At 34.5% G+C, this 23,294-nt stretch overlaps 1 protein-coding gene across 1 annotated transcript; it reads left to right on the top strand.

The window, feature by feature from the left end:
• Positions 1-14,424: 14,424 nt before the first annotated feature.
• On the top strand, positions 14,425-20,548 carry LOC123531383 (uncharacterized). The gene is made up of 2 exons (XM_045312260.2): positions 14,425-14,907; positions 16,619-20,548. Exons 1-2 carry the CDS (start codon positions 14,774-14,776, stop codon positions 17,958-17,960), a joined length of 1,476 nt encoding a protein of 491 aa, XP_045168195.2. The 5' UTR covers positions 14,425-14,773; the 3' UTR covers positions 17,961-20,548.
• The last annotated feature ends 2,746 nt before the right edge of the window (positions 20,549-23,294 follow it).

The raw sequence follows: 23,294 nt of genomic DNA, 5'->3' as shown, positions 1-23,294 counted from the left end.
CCCATAACTCTTCTGTGTTTAGTGCGGAGTATTTACCTTCATTGGTCATAACCTGGTGGTAGTCAATTAATGACTGTTTGATTTCCTGCCAGTTTGCTTTTTTATACAAGGGAATTGTTCGAGGCTTTTGGTAACATATCCTTGCGGACGTATTGACTTTTGTTTCTACTATATTATGATCACTGATGCCCGGTATGATGTTGACCTGATATACTAGAGTTGGGTTTGTGGTAAGGAATAAGTCTAGAATATTATTTCCTCTAGTTGGTAAGTTGACCATTTGGGTTAGGTTTGAATCATTAAATGTTTCAATAACCTGACAGTAAAAGGTGAGGTGCTTACATTCAGGGGATAGGCTGCTGGTGTCCCAGTCCATTTTTGGGAGGTTGAGGTCCCCAGCCACCCAGACGTTTGAAAACTTTTTATTGACCTTTTCAAAGGACTTAGAAAATTCTGCGAAACTGTCAATGTCTTATTTATGTGGCTTGTAATAAGCCCCAATAACTAGGGACTTATTACCTACCAGGTCTAACTTTACCCAAAGGTCCTCACACTCGGACTGAAGTTCGGGCATTTCTTGGGCTGTTATACAGTTTCTAATTGCAATAAAGACCCCTCCGCCTGCCTGCTTGATACGGTCACGGCGGAAGATAGAGTAATCTAGGTCTGAGTCAAATACCTCACTAGTGCGATGCTTAGGTTTAAGCCAGGACTCTGTACCTATCACAATATCGGGCTTTGCGGAGTTTACTAAATTTTTAAATTTAAGTTTTTTGTCTACAACAGACCTACGATTAATTACTTGGACTTTAAGTGACCTTCTTATATTATTTTTCTTACCTTTTAGGGGCTTGGCTTTTGTTTGTTGGGTAGGGAGGTGACGCTTCGGGGTGGATGTGTGGGCCATTGAGAAAGACATATCGCTCACGTTTGAGTTGTCAAGGTTTTCCAATCTTTAATTCATTTGACGGTATGATTATAGTGTCGTGTATGTCTTTTTAATGTATTTTGTATAGGACGATGAAAATGCAGCAAACAATAGACATTAATTGATATGAAAATAATTTTAAATAGATACAGGCAAATTAAATATAGATCTACGAAACATAGGCTAATGTGGGCTCATCAGTCAATCCCAGAAACACACGCCCTACTAACAAATATTTGCATTTAACAGGCCTAGATATAGGAAAATTCATACTGAAAAATATAAACATTTCTTCCGATTTAATGTGTTATTTAAAAACAAAACAAATCTCATTCGAAAACATTTATTTCACAAATGATATATTTGTAGTAATTGGAATTTACGCGCACTGGCTTTCAGGAAACGCCAACAATTAAAGGCACGAGTAGTATTCATTGTAATAAAAAATTCACTTTCAGCGATAAAAAAACTCATGTATTTTAAGTATAAATTTCATTCTTCTACTACTACTACTACTACTACTACTAATAATAATAATAATAATGATACAGATGAGTAGACTGATGGACGTTATATAAAACAAATGGACAGACGGACAAACATTCAGACAGACAATAAAACGACAACTTCCGACTTGGCAAATAGATCTGCAAAAAATAACGATCAGCACTTTTGCATACATTTGATGTTGTTGTCATATGTACTGTTATAATCCTATAAATATATTGTGTACAATGATACCATTGCTTGAGTTGCCCTTCCGAAAGTTAGGACTGAGTGGGATTTATGAATATGACATTCGAACCCCACTCACACTCCCGCAAGGTCTACTCGAAGCCCACTTGAGTGATACTTACCCAAGTTTGAGTCAAGTGTGAGTTTGAGTGAATACTATGAATATGGCCCTTAATCATACTATTGAGCGTCTATCGTATTCGATATTATCCCGTGCAGACGACACGTGGTCTCCTTGATTTGATCTCTCTAGCCTTAAACTACAACGACGATTTGTATTATTATCCGGAGTTAACTAAAAATAAACGAAACAGACCGAAGCTTTCTAATCCTGCGGATACTTTTTACCTAGCTTTCTGTGAGAGCAATTGCAAATTCATTAACAGGCTGAGAGCAATATATCATAGATTTTTGGCCAGGCAGAAAAATGTTACCAGATTCGGTTTGATTTTGGGACAGTGTTAAAGACGGTGTCGTCAAAATATTCAAATTGCAATGTCAAAGGCATCAGTTTTAGCATTCTACATCCCAAAGAAATGATCAAATTACAGATAGATGCATGTTCTCGTGGCATGAGTTACAAGTGTTTGCAAGACTGTAAGCCCATTACCTTTGCATCCCATACCTTAACCACCAAAGAAAGATACTATGCTCAAACTAGCCATATTTCTGGGCCTAAGACGCTTTAACTATACTGTAAAGCAAGACATACATCTGTAAACCAAGTATCTCTGTGTCAGATACAATGTCTCGTTACTTTGTTAGAGACAGATACCCGAAATTATAAGACGGTCCGGACATACATGTTTATAGGTTGTCAACAGTTATCTTGCCTCCTACAAGATCCTTGCATTTCTATTGGTCAATAGACGTCACGTGGAGACAGGATATATTCCATATCCTGCTAGTATATTTCAGATATGAATTTTGATTAAGAACAAAATGGCTGCCGCATCGCTAGCGCAATTGAATCAAGTCAGATTATAAACTCCAGCTATAGTTATAGTTTCCGAGATAAAAAACATTTTTATTTTTTTTTGCCGTTCTATTTCTTTCCTATCAAAATTGAGTTCATGAAGTTAGTGGCAATAGAAGAACAATTACTCTTTATGGGACGGCCGCGATTGCCAAGTTGAAATGTTGTTTTAGTTAAATCATCGTAAAGCAAAGGAATTAACACATTTGTAAGACAATAGTTTGCTGTAGAATCATTTAATCTTCCTGCAAGATAAAAAATTAACAGGAAGCGGGACGAAAGCCGAAGTTTTAAGACATTTCTGACATCGTGTAATCTGATGATTTTTCGAAAGGATGGAACATAAAAGTTTTTCAAAACCAGTTCACAACCTGTATAAATGAGCTTCTGTGTTTTGTGATTCCTTCAAAATACAGTTCATTTTACATTTCATGGCTTGTGTTAATCAACTCATTCAACTATAATCAAAGCATGGTGGCCTGAGAAGATTGCAGGATTCCAGTCTGCGCTGTAACTGCAAGTAGCTTTATTAATATAAAGATTATGTCAATTACAGCGAGGATGCAAAAAGGTAGTCGGCAAGATACATTCGTTATACTGCTTGTTTGTGACAGGATACGGGATATATGCTATCGAGGAAATCCATATCAGGCTCGAGCTTCCCTTCCCTCTCGCCTGATATGGATTTCCTCGACAGCGTATATAACGTATCCTGTCAACAACAAGCAGTGTCACTAATATTTACCGGTGAATGAAGAAATTTTATATATAACCCGAGGTCAGGGTAGCTACACAGTCAATCTGACTAAAGTACATCTCCTATTACGCTACGCATAGGATCTGAGAACGACCTATTCATAGCCTCGTTCTGACGACCCTTTCGCTAGCCAATCAGAGCTTTACTTACAAAATTTAGCAAATTACCTTAAGCCTTGTCTTTTGATATTTACAATTCTTATGTCGAAATATGTCAGATAGCCGGTTAGCTCAGTCGATAGGCAACTTGCTTAGTAATCGAGGGGTCCTGAGTTCGAGCCCTGGAATAACTTCACATTTTTCTTACTCTTTGACATTCTAACAAGTCGTCTCATTGGTTAAAATAAAAATAGCAATGCTGGAAATCCAAAATATACAGAAGACGTATGTGAATGGGTCGTTCTCAGATCTTCGTTTAGAAGATCAAGTACTTCAGTCAGATTGGCTACACAGTGATACAGTCAGGTTCAAGTGCTGACACAAACTATTTCTGACGACATGCCTGAATCAAGACAAGAGCGTCCAAGTTTAATTGCAGAGTTCTGGAACTCTCGACAGCAAATGGCATTATTTCCGCGGCCACAAATTGGTGCGTGCTAAAATGACCAACGCCGTTCCTGTAGGTCATATTAGCGTTACTATTAAAACGCTCAAAAGAGCCAGAGATATGTTCTGGTCAGGCATGGTCAAACATGTCAATGACGTATTAGCATTACCTTTATGTCTAACACACAGAACATCGAATTTATAGGAACCAATGAATCACACATTTTACCCAAAATACCCTAGAGGCATATTGCCGCTTACCTATTCACGCTTGACGGTCGTGATTATCTTATTACAGCGGACATGTACAACAACTATTTTTAGCAGACGCACTACTAGACAAAAAACACAAAACTATCATTAGGAAACTTACAAATAAACATATGACCCGATAAAGTCAAGCAGAAACGCTTAATTTAAAAGTTGATAATGAGCCACAATTAAGCTCCGAAGAGTTTTAAAAATTTGTAAAAGATTAGACTTCAAACACCTTACATCTCCACCTGGGTAAAGCCAGTCAAATGTTTCATTTAGAAAATGGTTTCCATTGCTAAAAGATCAGTGAAAACACTGTCACGAAAGCAAAACAGGCCCATATTTGGCATTTTTAGATTGTGGGTACTCTCTAACGCAGTTGTTGATGGTCAGACGGTCAAAAATCTATTTTGCATAAAACAGATGAGCAATTAAAACCAGCTTTCATCCATCACAAATCTTTACGAAACTCTTTGCAAGAAAGCAGTGTTGCACAAAAATACTTTTATGATAAAAGTTCCAAGTCATTTCCCACACTTTATGAAGGTGAATCGTATAGGGTACAGTTTGGAAAAAACTTGGAAATCAGCAATAGTTCTACAAAAAGAGTGAGAAAGATCATACAAAAGGTGGACTCTAAATGGCGCAATTACCTCCTCAACCACTGTTACCTTAACAGAATATATGAAAAAAGTCCATTCGGCTCAGACTTCTGCCCAGTATTCTCCATCAAGAACCTTCCGATAATATTCGAGATAAAATTCAACAAAATGATACTGAAAACAAAGCACCATTACAATAGACACAAGGTCAGGCACAGGTTATCAGACGCGCAGTGGTCAAATAGTGAGAGAAAAAATCGCACAAGCATGGCTGAAACTCAAAATCAGAATGCACTGCAGACTGCAGAAACACCTCGCAAGTGTATATCATACTTTAATTTGAAATAAAATAAACAATATTTACTGAAGTTTAAGATTGTTTCATGTTAAAACCTTCATATTAAATCTTCATATTAGATCTCCAGAAGCAAGTACCTAATCAAATAATGGTTCACGGCTTTTTTGTTTAATTTTTTTTAAAGGAAGATATAGCATTATCATACATAATGAACCTTTACTGACCTCTTTATATAAAGATTGACCGCTTCATGTTAGGGCTTTGCAGAATAAATTTGCATCTCGTTCTGAACTCTTGTTGTGTTTTTATTATTTTTTTAAGTTTACAGAAATCTACAAAGAATACAATATAGCAGGGAGTGTTGATACTGTACAGCATTTCATGATCTTATTGCACTTATTAACAGAATAAAACATCTGCCCGAACAATATTAGAATTCTATCGGTTAAGCACAATTAAAACATTAGATTACTTGTATAAGCCAGAGTACCTTCTGTGTACATTATGTTGCTATAAAAAACATTCAGACATAGGTTTGAACTGGTCCTGGTCCGTAACCACACTGGTTAGGCAAAACGACAGTCCTCGCGTTGTTACGTCAGACCGAGCGTATTTGACCGCCAAGGCTCGAGAAAAAATGGCGAATTCAGATAAGGATATTCAGGTGAGGCATATTTCTTCCCTTGTATTTTCCATCGTATGCACAATTTACTTAAATGACCAGTCTTACGGAATATCCAAACCATCTCTCCATTCGCCGAAATATTTTATATTACTAGAAACAGAATAGTTTCGGAGTAAAACGCAACAAAGTTTAGCGAGTGACGTTCTAGTGGCGATGAAACATGTAAAATTGTTCACACTTTGTCCTCTGTTTATCAATATCAACGTAATTCAGCCATCTTCTGGTACCTGAAGACACTATATACATCTGTAATGGGTTGCTACAGAACTTATTTTGACGAATGTATTCTTTATGCCGTTTAAACGCACTTTTTAAAATGCAACGTTAGGGGATACCGATCGCAATACACCGTTGATGTTCGAGAACCACTTTTCGTAAATGATTTTTACCTAAAACAAACGTCAAATATGTACTTATCCTTTAACAATCAATTGTCATGAACATACACTCACCGGGGATCGAACTCACGATCTCGCGATCCGTACATCTTTGCTCTCCCTATTGAGCTAAGCGGGCGAGACTTTGAATTCAGTTGCCCTACGTACTAGTACGTCCTGGTTAATTCCAATAACCTTATATCAAACTGTTTATTATCAAAACACTTAGGTTAAACAACTGCCGTGTACATGAATTTGATATTCTTTTATCATATACTTGAGAAAAACATCATATCTTGAATCCAAAAATTAAATGCTTAACAAGAAAAAGACTTTCACAAATTTGACTACTTATAATTAATCTTAAGCTTAGAAAGTGAAAGTTTTCGGCGTACTGAATGATATACAAGGGTGGATACTTGCATGGAATATAAGTCGGCCATTTAAAGATTCGTGTATGAAATAATACTGAAAATATCACACTGACCCTGACCTTGGGTGAGGCTAAACGTGGAATCATCTTTAGGCTTATTAAATAAAAACTGATGTAAGATCTGGGCTGATGCACATAAATTCACTGTCCAAATTATATCAAATTACAAAGATATTACATTTTTCTAAAGATTTATATTGTAAAATTATAATTATTTATATGGCATAAAACCACAAAATATGTTTTCTTGGTAGGTGCAATTATTTCATAAGAGAAGTGAGCTAGACTAACAATTCTACTCAAATGTGAGGAAACGTGTAAACTATAATATTATATAGTAATCCACTTTTTCTTAAAGTTCACTTTTCTCCGTCAGCGGTTTATTTTCTTTCAGAGTAAGAGGTCCTTTATGCAAGAACTGCTTATCGCATACCATTCTTGTATCCAAGTCGTTCTGCATATGAATGCACACATCTGCAATGATCCCGACACCTATTTTCCATGAAATTGCGACCACAAACTGGGTACGTTTAGGTAATACCTGCATAGAACACCTGCAACACGTTGACTTGAATTGATGTAGTCCTTTCTGCCGTTCAAGTTTGTCTTTTCTTGTGAACATGTTTTCCGATTATTTTGTCAACATGGATCAAGAAATGTCTTTTCTTGTGAACGTGTGTTCCGATTATTTCGTCAACATGTATCATCAAATGTTTAACACTGTCACTAGGCTATAACATAAACGTGTGTTTTATCGTTTGTTTTACGGTAATGTGATTCGTGACACATACAGAACAGGCGATTTCGTTCCCCTGCATGGATCTGCTAAGCAATGACACAAATCTGAAAATATAAAGCAAAGCGTTTGTGACTGTCATTTCACTTTAATGACTTAAGTTTTAATGTTTTACGCCTTAAGTCACGTTCTAGCTTCCAGCTTTTTCTTGCATGAACAATTAATATGCCCATCATGGCATTTTACCTTCTTGTTAGAACTACTGTTGTTCCACTAGCTATACCTTGACAGTAGTAGCTTCCTCGACTTAAAATATCACAACAGCGAGAGCGGATGCAATGGTCAAGAGGTAACAAGAAACTAGGGAAAATGAATTCGAAACTTGGGTCTCAAACTAAAATTACTAAAATTCGGATATGAATGACATGTTGTTTTTTTTTTTTTTGGGGGGGGGGGGGGGGTTGTTGTTTTTTTTGCCCTGGCACGCTAAAGAAAAAGTCAAGCTTTTGGATTTGTGATAGAATTCTGTCAAAAGTCAGTTTTCTTTATTGATGATTAACAAAAGTATTATTTCTTATAATTAGAAGGACGACGTACGTTGTCATGATGACACGTTTTAGTTTACTATAGTTTATTAGTAAAGTATTAATAAAATCTAAAAGAAGATCATTTGCAAACCTAGTAAAATAAAAGACTTCGTTTGACTGGGCTTTTTTGCAATAGACGATGAAATGTGAAACATCTATGCCCTCTAGTACCGATAAATACATACATACAGAAACACCGCAGCAAAAGGACCGAAGTAATAAGAACAAAACTAGTAAGGTTGATGTAAAAAAAAAGAAGTTCTACGTACAGAAATGCAGTATAAGAATAAAGAATTCAGACTTCGGCGTTAAAGAATAAGTATTTGGCGTTTGTTTTAGGTAAAAATCATTTACGAAAGTGGTTCTCGAACAGCAGCGGTGTATTGCGACCGGTATCCCCTAACGTTGCATTTTAAAAAGTGCGTTTAAACGGCATAAGGAATACTTCCGTCAAAAATTATTTCGTTAGCAACATTACTCTTATATATAGAGTGTTTAGGTACCCGAAGATGGCTGGATTACGTTGATATTGATAATGCAATGATAAATTATGTCCAATTTTACATGTCTGTTTGTCATTTGAACATTACACAACAAACTTTGTTGCGTTTTACTACGAAACCATTCGCTTTCTAGCGATATAGAATATTTCGGCGTATGGACAGATGGTGTGGATATTCCGTAAGACTAGTCATTTAACTAGAATGTGCATACAAGTGAAAATAGAAGGAAGAAAATAAGCCTTACCTGACCATTGGTGTCAAAATTCGCCATTTTTTCTCGAGCCTTGGCGATCAAATACGCTCGGTCTGACGTAACAACGCGAGGGCTGTCGTTTTGCCTAACCAGTGTGGTAACTCTAGTTGATTGAAACGAAATGATAATGACAATTACGTCACGAGTTGGACTAGGTCTGAATAATTGGCTATTTTACACAACAATTTCGGAAATAATTACATAAAGAATAGGGGTGACCATTTCGTTTTAAATCATTTTCAAAAAGCAATATTTATTTTATGAAAGAGGTTTAGGGGTTTTTTTAAAAAAAAGCGATTTTAGTGATGTAGAATAAATGTCACCAACAAAACATTTTTTTTTCAACAAAGCGGAAGAGAATTAAAACATGTATCCCCAAATTCTAATAAACATATTACATATGCAAAAATCGTCGAGATACGTCACAAGATATTTTGTAATGTGAAACTGTTCAACTCGAATATGACATTGCATACATTATAAGCAATTTCACTAAAACTTTTCGAATTGATTATAAATGACAGGAGTTTTTTCTCTGTTTAGCAATAGAGTCACTATCCAAATTGTACACGTAAAATTAAAACATTTAATTTTGAAAGAAACTGATACATGTGGACATTTTTAAATGAAACAAACTTTTCAGCAAGAAAACCCTCAGTTAAACGACAGCGTCAGTTCTTATTATAGCGATACTCAAATTACATTTTTAAAACTAAGCACAACGATAACATTAATAACAAGTATGCATTATTCATGCTCACTTTCTTTAAAGTTCAACAAGTAAATTCCATGAATTTATATCCCCCGCCGAATAAATTGTTTCGTGAAAGAGGGGTCTGTATTTTGAAAGATATTTATTTTCCAGATACTCACAAGTTATGTACAGAAGAACCATGCTAAGGTTTGCTGGTTCCATCAATGGATTACTTTGTTCTGAGGATTTTTTTAATTTTAGAACAAAGTGCAATATCTGAAAAATACGCATGCACCACCGCCATTTGTGTAAAGTTCCGCGAAGATCCATCAATAGGTTACTTAGGAGCATCAAAAATCCCTATTATTTACCAAATTAAAGAAAAACTCTGCTTTTACTTGGGCAAGAATGATGATACTACATGTGACCAAAGGCCGTGTGCTAATTAGTCCATTATGCGAGGTTTAGTGTTTCTAATTGAAATCTCTTTTTGAATTATTAGCATTGTTACGTTTTTTTTTTATAAAATCAAGGGGAAAACTCTGCTTTACTTGGTTAAAGGAAATAATGCAATATGTGAGCAATGGTTATGTGCTGATCAATAAGTATGTGAGTTGGTATTGTTGAAATACTTCTTGAATTATAAGCATTTTCATTTTTTTTTCCAACAAATCAAACGGGCAAAACGCTGCTTTTACTCCCGAGCGGACAGCGTCAAAACAATATCTCTCCACCTTCGACGGGAGATGAAAGGTCTTTCATGTATTTTTCGATAAACACAAGATTAGATTAAAATGTGATTTTTTTGTAAGACTATGCATTTTCACGGATTCAAAATCTATTTTTTATTATATGTTTTTCAGTAAACAGTATATTAGAGTACAATATCCCTGGTATTTTCACAGTTAAAATGCCTAATATATTTTTCACTGGTAAGAAACTATAAAATGTTAAAACTTAGCCAAAAAAAAATTAAATAAAAAGTATAATTGTTTTACATGTGAGTTCAAAACATCATTCACTCGTTAACACCATATCTTTCACTTGCCACTTGTGAAACTATTGCATCTGGTGTTTACTCGTGAAAGATGTTTCAATCTTACGCTGATGCAAACAAATATCCCTATATCTTCTTTAGTTTTCGTGTTTGGTTTTTTTTTTTTTTGGTTTTTTTTTTTTTCGTATGAGAGGGTTCACCGTTATCCTGTGGTTATATTAAATGGTTTGTTTAAATAAAATAAACACCATAAATAAGTATATATTCAATAAGATGATCATTTAGAAGCAAAGAATGCAACCAAGCAAAATAGTAGTAGACTCGGTTTCACTAGGTCTGTTCATGAGAGGTAATGAAATATGCAACAACTCTCATGTCACTGTTCATAAAACATCATGCAATCTGTTATCCACATCGCTTTGTTATCACGTAATTTTATACAAGTATATGAAAATGATTACAATAATATTAATGATAATAACTGAGCCGCGCCATGAGAAAACCAACATAGTGGCTTTGCGACCAGCATGGATCCAGACCAGCCTGCGCATCCGCGCAGTTTGGTCAGGATCTATGCTGTTCGCTTTCAAAGCCTATAGCAATTATATAGCAGGCTGGTCTGGATCCATGCTGGTCGCAAAGCCACTATGTTGGTTTTCCCATGGCACAGCTCAATTATAGTTCTTGTTTTGATGATTTTGCAGCAAGAATGAATTCTACCACTAACATTCGTAGCCCGCTAGTATTACTTTTGACAAAGTTATCTTTGGAATCAATACTTTTCAAAATCATGATATGATAAAACTCTAAAAAGTGCTCGAAGTGTCTGAAGTGTTTCCTGAAGCGCAAGGACATCTTCCGTGTCTACACTGCTAAATTTCTATAATGAACTTTTGGACAATACTATTAATTGTTTAAAGGGGTGTTTGTTAAAAAGATATTGACTGAATATCGAACAGTGCAGATGTACGCTGGTCTCATAGGCTGAATCAGTTGTGTCCAGCATGACACGGTTTAATATTTTGCTCTGTCTATTTAGTAAACCACGTTCTGTTTAATCATATCTTGGAGGGTAGAACCTCGTTTTGACGCGTTGATCTATCTTAGAACATTGATCTTTTTTTTCAAGCTATCGCAAATTGAATTATTCAAATTTACGTTATAGTAGAACTATGGCAAACACATTTTCCTTGTATATTTAATTCTCCTGTCACGCTTTAAGTCCATATTTAGAATACAAATTAAATCAACTATTTTTAAAAGTGAACACATAGACATTTGACACCCTGTCAGTATTATGTTAAAGCGCCTCGCGACATTTTTGGCCATGATTGCTATCAAAAAATTTAACTTCCTTGTGCGTTCCTTCACAAAACACAAAAAAAAAATACACAAAGAGGATAGTAAGATGAAACTAGTTGCCAGTAATTTCAAAAGATAAGAAGAACTCTTTGTTTTTCAGTAAAGAAAACAATGATGAAATAGTGTGACTGTGAATCACACAAGATATTGTTACACTGTTTTTCCTTGACAGTCTGGGCTTTCGTTGAATGAAAAGAAATGTATGTTGTTACTTCAAAGGATACGGCATGGTCATAGCTTACGTAACACGTAAAAACAAGTGTACCACGCATTACATAGAAATTAAACAAACTTTTTTTAAACAAAATTTTGGTAGACTAATACGAGTTATTGGTCGGATATCATGAACATAAAACCGGAAAAAAATACGTTAACGTTGCACACAACGCGTGTAGGATACAAAAATATAAGATAGTACGGATAAAGAATGTTATTTGAGAACGATATTAAACTGTAGAATTGTTCCGTGTTGGTATTATATTACCAACTGCAATATTCAGCTTGGTCAAAAACTCAACAGGAAAATTCTACTGAAACTAGATTTTTTTTAGTTATCCTAAATAAATAATAACACGATTAAAGAGGTCAGTTCATTTTTCTCTTGAAACCACAAAATACTTAGCAAACAATAATTATTCTAACACGACCAGAAAATAACCTACATACATGTAGAGCAAAATCTATCTCGGGTTATTCTGCAATATACCACTCGCCTGCAATGACGTCATCCGGTCCAGGTGTGTAGCGCGGTCGTAAAAAGTAGTTACCACTTTTTTCTAACACTGTTGATACTAGTATGTCGTGTTAGAATCGAAATAATAAGTTCCCAAGTGTGATTTTTCATAGAATAACCCGAGTTTTTCGTTCTTATGCGAAACAATATATCACTCAGGCCTACGGCCTTCGTGATATTCTTACGCATAAGAACTCAAAACTCGGGTTATTCTACGATAAACCACGTTTGGGAACTTATTATTTCTTAAATATACAAACATACTACTATCAGACCAGGGATACCTGACAGTGACGTCATATTGTGTTTACTTTCCAATGTTTACCTTATATTGTACTGGATTATCATTATGTTTCTTTACATATTGCCTGCATGGATATGTAGCCCAGAGGATAACGGCGCTGTCGTAGTAACCGAAAGATACCGAGTTCGAATCCGGTCGGCGGAACTTTTTTCCCGCACGGTATTTTCTTATTCAACTATATAGTTATCTTGATTTTCTAGTGCTTCACGAATTATGCGTACAGAACAAATTGTGTAGAAAATGGCTAAAATGGCTATGAACACGTTTTTAACTGTAACGAGCCCTTTTGAGAATAACTAGAAAGCAATATATATTCTAAAACACAATGGACTGACGGTGAGACAGGCATATGTTGCATTAACATTTGGTTTACTTCATATTAAGATAACTGGCTGATAGTTAAAAAAAACTAACAAGATCAAACATATTTATTTCCAAATCAAGGAAAGCAAATGTAACTGGTCTTCCAAATAATATATATTTTGCAACAACAACAAAAATACATAAAATATACCTCGCCTACCACTGGCTTCGAACTCACATCGCCTGCGTGACAAGTAGCCAACACATCCACTGGGCCATACCTTTCGCATATGATAAGGACATATTTCTATCTATTATAAGTATACATCCGTTTGGGGATATACCGTGGTTATTTATAGTTTGTTGACAAAAAGACGTCACTGTCAAAAATTATCGGTGGATTAGTAGGATGTGGTAATAACACCGTCTCCATTGACTAATTGACTTCCTACTAAGAAACTAACCCAGTTTTATGCGGTCTGTTCGTTTCACCGACAATTATTGTTAAACGGGATATTATGAAGAAAAAGATACATTTACAAATTACATCAGAGTTTCTTAAAAGGAAGAGTTTCCGTAGACTATCAAATTTTGTTTATTTGAAAAAAAATATATAAAGAAAATAAAACGACCTAGCTCAATTTATTTTTAAAATAACATAATTTAACACACGGACAATAATATTTATAAGACATTGATATTAACACACATCAAAATTCTAATATATATATGGACCAGAGGAAAAGACTATGTTAACTAGTTGAGTTAAATAAAGACCCCACGGTACAAATGGATTGAAATACATTTTCTTAAATAGAGCAGTATATATGCGCATCCTAGTGACACTATATACTATTATGAGCAAGTAGGTTAGGTCATTTAACAGTCAACAGCAGTATCGTATGTCATGGACTTTCATATTGCAATGTTTTATCTGATTAAAACTTATTATACACCCTATCTTTCTCCTCTCGCAGTTTTTATACATCGACATAAAATAACTTAGCCACCCTTTAAGACCTGAAAAAAATATTTGTTTCCGGTAACATGCTAAAAATTAGGGTAGGTAGGTCGGTATTTTTTTCTGGATTGTTTTCTTATTAAGTAGGACTTTTCGGAAATTATTTTTGTGTTAAAAATAAATACAAATAAGGGGGTTGTGACTTTAAAGTTGAGAAAAAAATCTCCAAGGCCATAAAAACATTTAAGGTCGGATAAAAAAATTAGGGTCGGTCGGGATACCGGAAACAAACATTTTTAGGCCTAATTTATGAAGGTTATTTGGGTAATTTAACATAATTCAGTTGGTTTTAAACGGCTATGACAAGACTGATCGGAAACATAATTTATATAAACTTGTGCTTTATCGCATTTATAAATCATTCCTTTCAGGAAGTAGACTAGTCTTTATCTATACAGAGCGCCGTCTACATTGTTCAGTGGACTATAGTAAATTTAATATTTGTAGAGCGACGTTTGAATAATCAAAAGTTTCAACGCATCATTAAAAGATGTAGCAGCGCTTTTTATACAAGGTAGAAAAAACTGTGCGGATATAGGTCAGAGTTCATTTGAACACTGTGGTAATATGTGATCTTGCTATTGCTCGATGTCATTGTTCCGAAGAAGAAACTCTACATTAACATAGATCAGATAGATGTTCCAAAAATAAAATAACAAAATCTAACTGTTGATCAGATCATCGTCCCAATGGAAGAGGAGATTGTGATCATAGAAAGCCCAACCGTGGAAGGATGTAAGGATCATCTTGATGAAAAACCCACGCTTTGTTGTACAGATCATGGCATTAAATGTTGTAAAGTTTGTTCCGAAGAGGACCAGAGGTTTGTGAAAATCTTTACAGTTTAATGTATACGAAATATAACTACAGTTAAAAGTATTTCAATCTCTAAATTTATTACACTTTCAAATTATTCTCTGTTTCATTTTTACATAATTTAATATGATACATAGGAACTTTGTTTGAAGTAAACAAAATGAATTCAACTTGTCTTTTACATTTCAAATTTATTTCTCTAAAAACGAAATACATGCGAGCAGTGTAGGCTAATTATTCCTTCCAAGAAGACCGACTAACACAATATATATTCTGTGAAGCTTTAACCTTTATTAAAATCTCATTTAATAATGTATTACTTGCATCGTATATACAAATATGGTAAACTTCTGATATATCTTTTAAAAGTTATTGAGGTTCTACAATGTGCTTTTGTTAACAGCCCCCGCCTGTCGTTGAATAATCATGCTTTAAAATGATGAAAAAGACACAGATATATTTATAATTTTGTATGTTTTACCTCTTTATTGACGTGAAACTACTTTAATTGCTCTGCCTTACCATTTATATCTTCCTTGCATGGCTTATTTAATAACAAATCGGTAATAACAGTAAAGTTTACTGGTAATATCATCAAACTTGAATATAAATACCAAAAACATGCGAAAAATAAAACAAAAATCTATCTTTTGCAGTAAGTTGTGGTTAAAATCGAAACAGAAAAAGTTAATTGCTTACATAAAAAAGCAGTAAGAACACAAGCCAGAAAAGTGAAAACATTTCATTTTTACTGAGCTAAACCAATTAGGGTTGTTAGTAAAGAATACGCTTTAGCCGAAGGGTTCTTCTGAAGGGTAATCGTCACAGGTGCACTCGTTTCTTAAATTAAGTTTTGCAGTTTACTTACGTTACTAATAAGTGGATTTACGATGCGTATATGCGTAAAATTCATTATCGTAACCATCAAACTTCCTGATATGATTGAACAAAAGTGGAATGTTTGCACGCACTTTATGAATAATATTAGGTCTGTTTAGATTTTGTCTTTTATCTTTACTGAAACAAGATATTACAGGGACTTGCCTATTGAGTAGTTCATATCTTAATCAGAGAGCACCTGCATATTTCTATGTTTGTTTGATATATATTCAATGTATGTCTTTTGCTTAAAGAAAATAATTCCTGTCCCTGGTTTAAACAAGGGGAAGAAGTTTATAAAATTTCGTAACGAGTTATTGCTATTTTTAATACGGCAACTAATAAATTGTTTGAATCCTTTGCGTACTTTTTCCAAAAAATGAAGATGTACATGTCCTGTATACATTTGGTTAGTTTTAACATATTTTATTGCAAACGCGGAAATACATGTTTATAATACAAATATAAAAAATAAACCAGAAACATGTCGTTAGTAGTAACAATTGCATTCAAATCAGAAGCATTAGCGTTTTTCCAACATTAGTGACGGCTCTCCCTCCCCACCCCACCCAAGACCAGGTTAAAGTAACAGACTGGTAGATAATTTGATATAAACATTATTGTAAGAATAGGACAGTTTTAAGAAGAATAAAATGGACTTCTTTTCAGATAAGCTACATCATTTTTGTTAATCTATATTTTTGTATAGATAGAAATACCGCTGGAACGCATTTTGGTAAACGAAATAAAAATGTTACATATTAGCTATCGATGTAATCTCAATTTTTGATTCACACACCTGTTTTCTTACCTTGTTTTAGTGTACTTCTTCTTCACAGGGCGTACAAGCAGACATCCACCATTTCACAAACTATCAACGAGTCCAGATGCAGTAAAGAATTCGAGACCTTTCAAGAAGATATGAAAACTGTAAGAAGAAAGTATGAAGCTACAAGGATTTCAGTTCAAGAAGAAATAAAAAAAGTTGTAAAAACAAAAAGACACGTGATCAAAGACATTGGGCGTTACAAGAGAGAATTAGTATCCAGACTTGAAGAACTTGAAGAACAGTCTATAGATATGGTGAATGAGAGATGTAAACAAATAACTCGTAAAATGGAGGCAATAGCTGACCAGATTGATCGATATCTTTCTCAAATTGACGAAACTTTGACACAGACTGAATTTGATAGTGAGACAAAGTCAAAAGGGCGAAAGGAAAAGGTTAAGACTTTACGTGACGATCTAAGTAAAATTGTTACTAATGTTGACGGTTTTGAGGGCATCAGTATCTCTTTAAATAAAGATATCAAAACATTTTTTGACAAAACTAAAGGACTGGCAAAGGTTAATCTTCCATGTCAAACAAAACTGAAGGGAAACATTAACATACAATTTGACAGCGACTTTGAGACATGTGGTATCAGTGATATTTGTACACTGCCCGATGGAACAGTTGTTCTGACGGATCTGTCAAATGACTGTATAAAGAGACTTGACGAATCTTACGGCAACAAAGATCTTATGCAGTTAAAGGGAGGTCCATTAGGTATTTGTCCCACTAAGCCTGGTGAAATGGCTGTCACATTGAGAGAAAGCCAGACAGTTCAATTTCTGAACTATACGGAGACCAGTATGATGTTGATGAAATCTTTCCCAACCAACTGTTCATGCAATTATATTTGTTGCATGGATAATGCTTTATTCATAACATGTGAAGGGGGGAATGACGACAATGGACAAGGTCATATCAGAAAATACGATATGACCGGTAACCTACTCTGTGCCATTGAGACTGACGATATGGGCAGAAGACTGTTTACAACTCCTCTCCATATCACAGCTAACGAAGACGAAACAAAGCTTTTCGTCACAGACATGGGCAGTAAAGTTATAATTATAGACAAGACAGGGAAGAAGCTGAATCAGTACAAAAGTACTTCTCTAACAAGTGCTTTTGGGATATCAGCTTTACCAGATCAGAATATCTTGGTGTCCTCTGTTGATTCCCATAATGTACAGCAGATTGACGACAGGTGTAGGTTTGTAGGAACAGTCCTCAGCAAAGTAAATGGCTTAGAAAATCCTGTTTGTATCGCTTACAATGGATCACGTAGCCAGATAATTGTAAGCATGGACGATGCCGACGAGTTGCTCGTATTTGATGTCTCTTTTCCGTAGAGGTACAGACATACTGATTTGTTCAATCATTCCACTCCCATTACACTGCCCTTTTCCACTGACTTTGTCCTTTTTAGATATCTTTTCAAAAGTATAGATCTCCATGGATTCAGTCTGATTTCCATTAACGCTCATAATTAGTCTCAATTTACCTAGAACATAAGTGGCAGTAAATAACTATTACATTCTTGTGACCAAAATGGATTTGACCTGTGGAAGTGACGTCACGCGCGGCATGAAAGAGTTTTGTATACGAGCTGGTACTAATATACATCATTACATTTTACTTTGTTTTAAGCGTGCATATATTAATATCCTGTGTTGTACTGAAACTTTGATGCTCACAGAATGATCACAAAATACTGAGACTGTAAAATAGTGATTCAAACATGCTAAATGTGAATACTATTCTAGAGTCTTTATTTCAATAAATTATGTGAAATGAAGTGCATTTGTAGGACTGCATTATTTATGTTAGTAGAAGCTTTTTGACTACACAGTGACAGGAATTATGTGAATTATCTCAATAGTGTAAGTGTGATTGCTGTAAATAAGACTTTTTTCACAGAACACTTATATGAAACCTCTTTGCTCATTTTGAAAGCACTATATGAAATGTTGTCAGTCAAATCTTAAGCAGCATTTTATGATTGCTTCCACTCTTTGAATATTTTGTCAGCTATCTATTTAAGGAGAAATGGACACTAGACATATATCCCTATTAGAACTATAAGTTTTATTATATTTTTTACAGATTAGTTACTATCCTCTTTAATATGAAAATACTTAACCTAAATTTCAATATAATTTCATATTTTACTTTTGCATTTGAAAAATATTAGGATATCTAAACAATCTGAGCTAAAAGTCAAGTTGTTTTAAAACTATGTATAATTTCCTAATTTATTTCCAGTCTATCTGGTTGCACAGCCAAGGTAGCCGAATGGTGATAATATGTAATAAACATTTCTAATAAGTTCCGGCTATATATATGAATATTGTGCAAACATATGACAGTTTTATAAAAGATACATGGGTCAGATCCCCTCTCACTCGTACCTGCCAACTGTTACTCAGTATTTTTTAGCATTTTAAAAAGAACTTTGCATAGCTGCAGGTGGAGACCACAGACCATGTTTGTTCCCATTTTAGCATATTGAAGAGTGTCTTTAAATTACCAGCTATTCTCTTTATATTACAAGATAGGAAAGTATGGAATTGGCACTTCTTAGTGCTGCATACCCGCTCTGTACCACGGCATGCCTCGGGTACCAAAATTAGTAAACAGAGTGCCATAGTATACCATGGTAAACACTTCTCGGCTAGTTATTACCGGGCTCAATGAAGTTAAAGAAGAATAAATTTTGGTATGCGTTTCTTCCGGCCTAAAGCATATATCAAGTTAGTACCCATTCGCCATAGAAGTGTTCCACAGAAGAAAAATTGTTTGCTGATTTCTTGACGAAACAGTTTTCAGGAGCGGTGTCATTGAATGGAATGCTTACATACCCGTCTATTGATACCAAGGATTGATAGGTTATTATTTCAAAACTTTTTACTAATTTCTATCTTGTAATATAAAGAGGGGAGCGGTGGTCTAGTGGATAAGGTGTCGGCCTCTCAATCCAGGGATCGTGGGTTCGAGCCCTATTGGGGTCATGACCATGACTTCTCATATGACACCAGTACTGGTTTTTCCAGGAAGCGGACTCGAGAGTGGTTCCAATTCACAATCGAGCTAAAATAAATTAGTATAAACTAATATAAAGAGCATTGATTAAAATATGCTGAAATCGTAAAAGAAAGTGTTTTATACACTATACCTATGCTTAGTTTGTTTTAAAATGATAAAAGACACCGGGTAAGATTTTAATGGGAGCAGAGGTCAAAGGATGGGTACTTTCTCCAAGTTTCTGTGTTTTTTATGTTCACGCCATTCCTCAGGCTATATACGTTTACCATATCTTGTTTTGAGCAACCCGGATAGGAAAATCATATTTCAAAGATAAACCCAGTGAAAATCTAACATGTATCGTGCATAAATATATCTAAATGATTAGTGTTGAAGTTTCAAACAAATCATTTACTTGACCAAAGTCTGATAAACAACTTTTAAGCAGGCTACATTTTAAGATAAATATAGATCTTGTTCTGATGAAAAAAGTATGTATATACTTGATAAATATAACATGTTTGTAATAAGAAGCGTGAATAAATTTGACAATTATTTATTGGAACTGATTTTACATTGCTGACTTTGTTTTCTTCAAAAGTGTTTTGATGTTGATATGTGCTTAGAGAGTCATTTGACATATATAACTGTTAGAATTGTTCTGTATATGCCAAATATATGCTGCATATATTCTTGCATTATTTTCAGCAAACTAAGAATAGTATGAACTTTGTTTATCTGTCTATATTGTTAACTCAATATAATGTATGGTGTGTTTCTAAGACGACAAGATTTTTCATGTGAATTCAGTAAAGTTGATGATTCGATATGCTGTTTCTTTTACTTTCATGTATTTGTTTATTTCTTGTTTGTAGATTTTTAATGTATCAGACAGAAATAAATCCTCAAAAATGGCTTTTGTGTAATACCATTGTGATATACGTGCATAGTGAATACAGAACAATATGCAGCCGTGATATCAAAGCAGCGGACCCGTAAAATATGTGAACATTAAACTCTACATTAAAACGAACTTATCCAAAGCCGATCTATGAATGTTTTATGGAAAAGGTTAAAGATGTGCCAGATTTCAAGGTATATGTCTCTCTTGATTGACATCAATAACATGGAGGCCTCCTTATCCTCCCTCTACGACACATTAATTTTAACATGCACTTAAGTTATTTTAAATATGACTGGCGTTGCATGTATTTTAAAGTTATGCTTTCCACTTGGCATTCCTGATAAAAATCATTGCTGTGATAGTTGTATATGTATACAAAGTGTCAAAGATTGCAAAATCATGCCCATGAGCTAAGCGATTGATCTTCTGTACTTGAATATATCGATAGTCAATATTTACTGATAACGTTTGATACCCGGAGTAACGAAAACGTACAAATCTTTATTGTATACAAATAAAATGACTTCATTCTCTTTAAAGTTGAGTAATTTAGTGCACAACTGCACTTCAACATACTTTATTGCCAGTGTGAAGTACTTACATGCAGTTGATAACAGATGATAAAAGACACTTACTGTCATTCAATGAAGTTCTTAAATTTATTTGATTATGTATAATGTATTCGAACTGTTCCATGATTTTTAAAGATGGACAATTTAGACCTACCTTAAACAATATGTTAACGTAATGTTATCACCTACCGATTAATCATTTCATGAATTAATTACACTAATCACATCATGAATCGAACCTCCTGAATGCCAGTGTTTACTACACTAAAATATTTTTACTTATTTATTTCTTCTGCGAACGTAATGAATCATATTTCATTTGTTGTGGATCTTTAAAGCAATTGCCGTATGTGACTTTAATTAACCTGTTAATTTTGTTTCCCATCCTCAAGAAAGGAAAAGGACATTCGTTTTTAAGGGCCATTAGAAGTCTAAAAACCCGACACAGTTCAAAGGGTAAGTTGCTTAAGGATAATCATAATGTCATTGTTTGTTGGGTGTTAAGTCCCATCGGCACAATCTGGGGTCACATGGCAGATATACGTATAAAATTAAGCATCATGAATAATTACAATAAACACCTATATTTTTAAAGGTCGGCGAAAATATAAGCATTGAAAGATGATGCAATTTCAACATTTTGTCGCCAATATGGACAAAAACAAACCTTAAATAAAAGATTTAACAAAGTTAAGAACAAAAACAATTTCTACATTGCTTTATGTCTATGCATATTTTAAGACGTTTTTCCCCGTTCTTTATATGAAGATTTTTTTGCGATATCGTTCTTGCGTGCTTTCGCAGTTGTCGTTTTTCGCCTTCCTTTGTGTCGTTCTGGTGTGTTAGTGCGCCTACACGACAAGTAAAACGTCAATATAACAGGCGAAACGCCAAAACAAAACTGTTACTTAGTCTTGTTGACGCGCTTAGTGGGCGCCACAACAACAGAGCGAAAATAAGTGCGCCGTAAATGGAACGCCTAAACTGCCTCTGCGTGATAATTATTAGTTCGTCATATGCATTTTCCAATATATTCGGTACAAATCATAATTTGATATGTAGATAAAGCAGTTTGTTATGTACATTTACTAGTGTGTTCGGTACATATCTTAGTTTGTGCTATGCATTCATTAGATTGTTTTGTGTAATTAATAGTTCGTCATGTACATTTTTCAATATATTCGGTACAAATCATAATCTGTTATGTAGATAAAGCAGTTTGTTATGTACATAGACTAGTTTATCCTGTATATATCTTATGTTGTGCCGTGCATTCACTAGTTTGTGCTGTACAATTAATAGATCGTCATGTGCATTTTCCAATATATTCGGTACAAATCATGATTTGTTATGTAGATATAAGTGTACCAGACAAACTAGTAAATGTACATAACAAACTGCTTTATCTACATAACAAATTATTATTTGTACCGAATATATTGGAAATGGCACCTAACGATCTAATAATTATCACGCAAAGGCAGTTTAGGCGTTCCAATATATGGCCGTACCTCAACATAAGGTATTTGTTATACTGCTAGGCTAATTTGTCGTTCTGGTTTGTTGGTCGTCTTGAAACGAGCCGATACTTCTAAACGAAATAGCAGAATACAGCCATCATAAGTTTATGATTTTACAATTTTTTTCTTTCATAGAAACCATAGTTTTGGTGAATTTGTTTGTAAAGCTCGTACTATAGCCGTGTCTTTGTTTAGTGCAAAACGGTTAAACAATCCAAGGGGAAAAAGTTCAGTTACAAGTAATTCCTTATCGGTCAGGTCGATAAGTGCTTGATTTGTTATCATAGTCTTAAGGGTTAATCCGCACAGATACACAGTGAATGTGTTTTATTTTAAAACATGCGCTGCATTTCCTTACAAGTTAAAATGTAAATATTGAACGTATCAGTACTTACGCTTAGTTCACACGCGCTGGATTTGTACCTCGAGTGGGAAGGGGGGATGGCGGCACATTTAACACCTGCGCAAAAACCAGATGTTTCGTCATATGAACAAAACTACACCTCTCGAAAATTTTGCATTTTTTGAACATTTAATCAATTTTATTCAACGAGTTTGATAAACTGAATGTAGACAGGGCAGACACAAATGTAGTATTCATTTTTTCGCATGTTTTCCTAAATCATCTTTCTTGACCTATTATAGACCAATTCAATTCAACCAACG

The sequence above is a fragment of the Mercenaria mercenaria genome, chromosome 11, assembly GCF_021730395.1.
Source record: "Mercenaria mercenaria strain notata chromosome 11, MADL_Memer_1, whole genome shotgun sequence".
Taxonomy (NCBI): Eukaryota; Metazoa; Mollusca; class Bivalvia; order Venerida; family Veneridae; genus Mercenaria; species Mercenaria mercenaria.
The sequence above is the reverse complement of the archived record's forward strand: the minus strand, read 5'-3'. Positions and strand labels throughout refer to the sequence as shown.

Excerpts from the sequence above, each read along its gene's own strand:
- LOC123531383 (XM_045312260.2), top strand. The coding sequence starts at position 14,774 with ATGGAAGAGGAGATTGTGATCATAGAAAGCCCAACCGTGGAAGGATGT. Across the intron at positions 14,908-16,618 it reads TGTTCCGAAGAGGACCAGAG|GGCGTACAAGCAGACATCCA; the intron begins GTTTGTGAAAAT and ends TCTTCTTCACAG.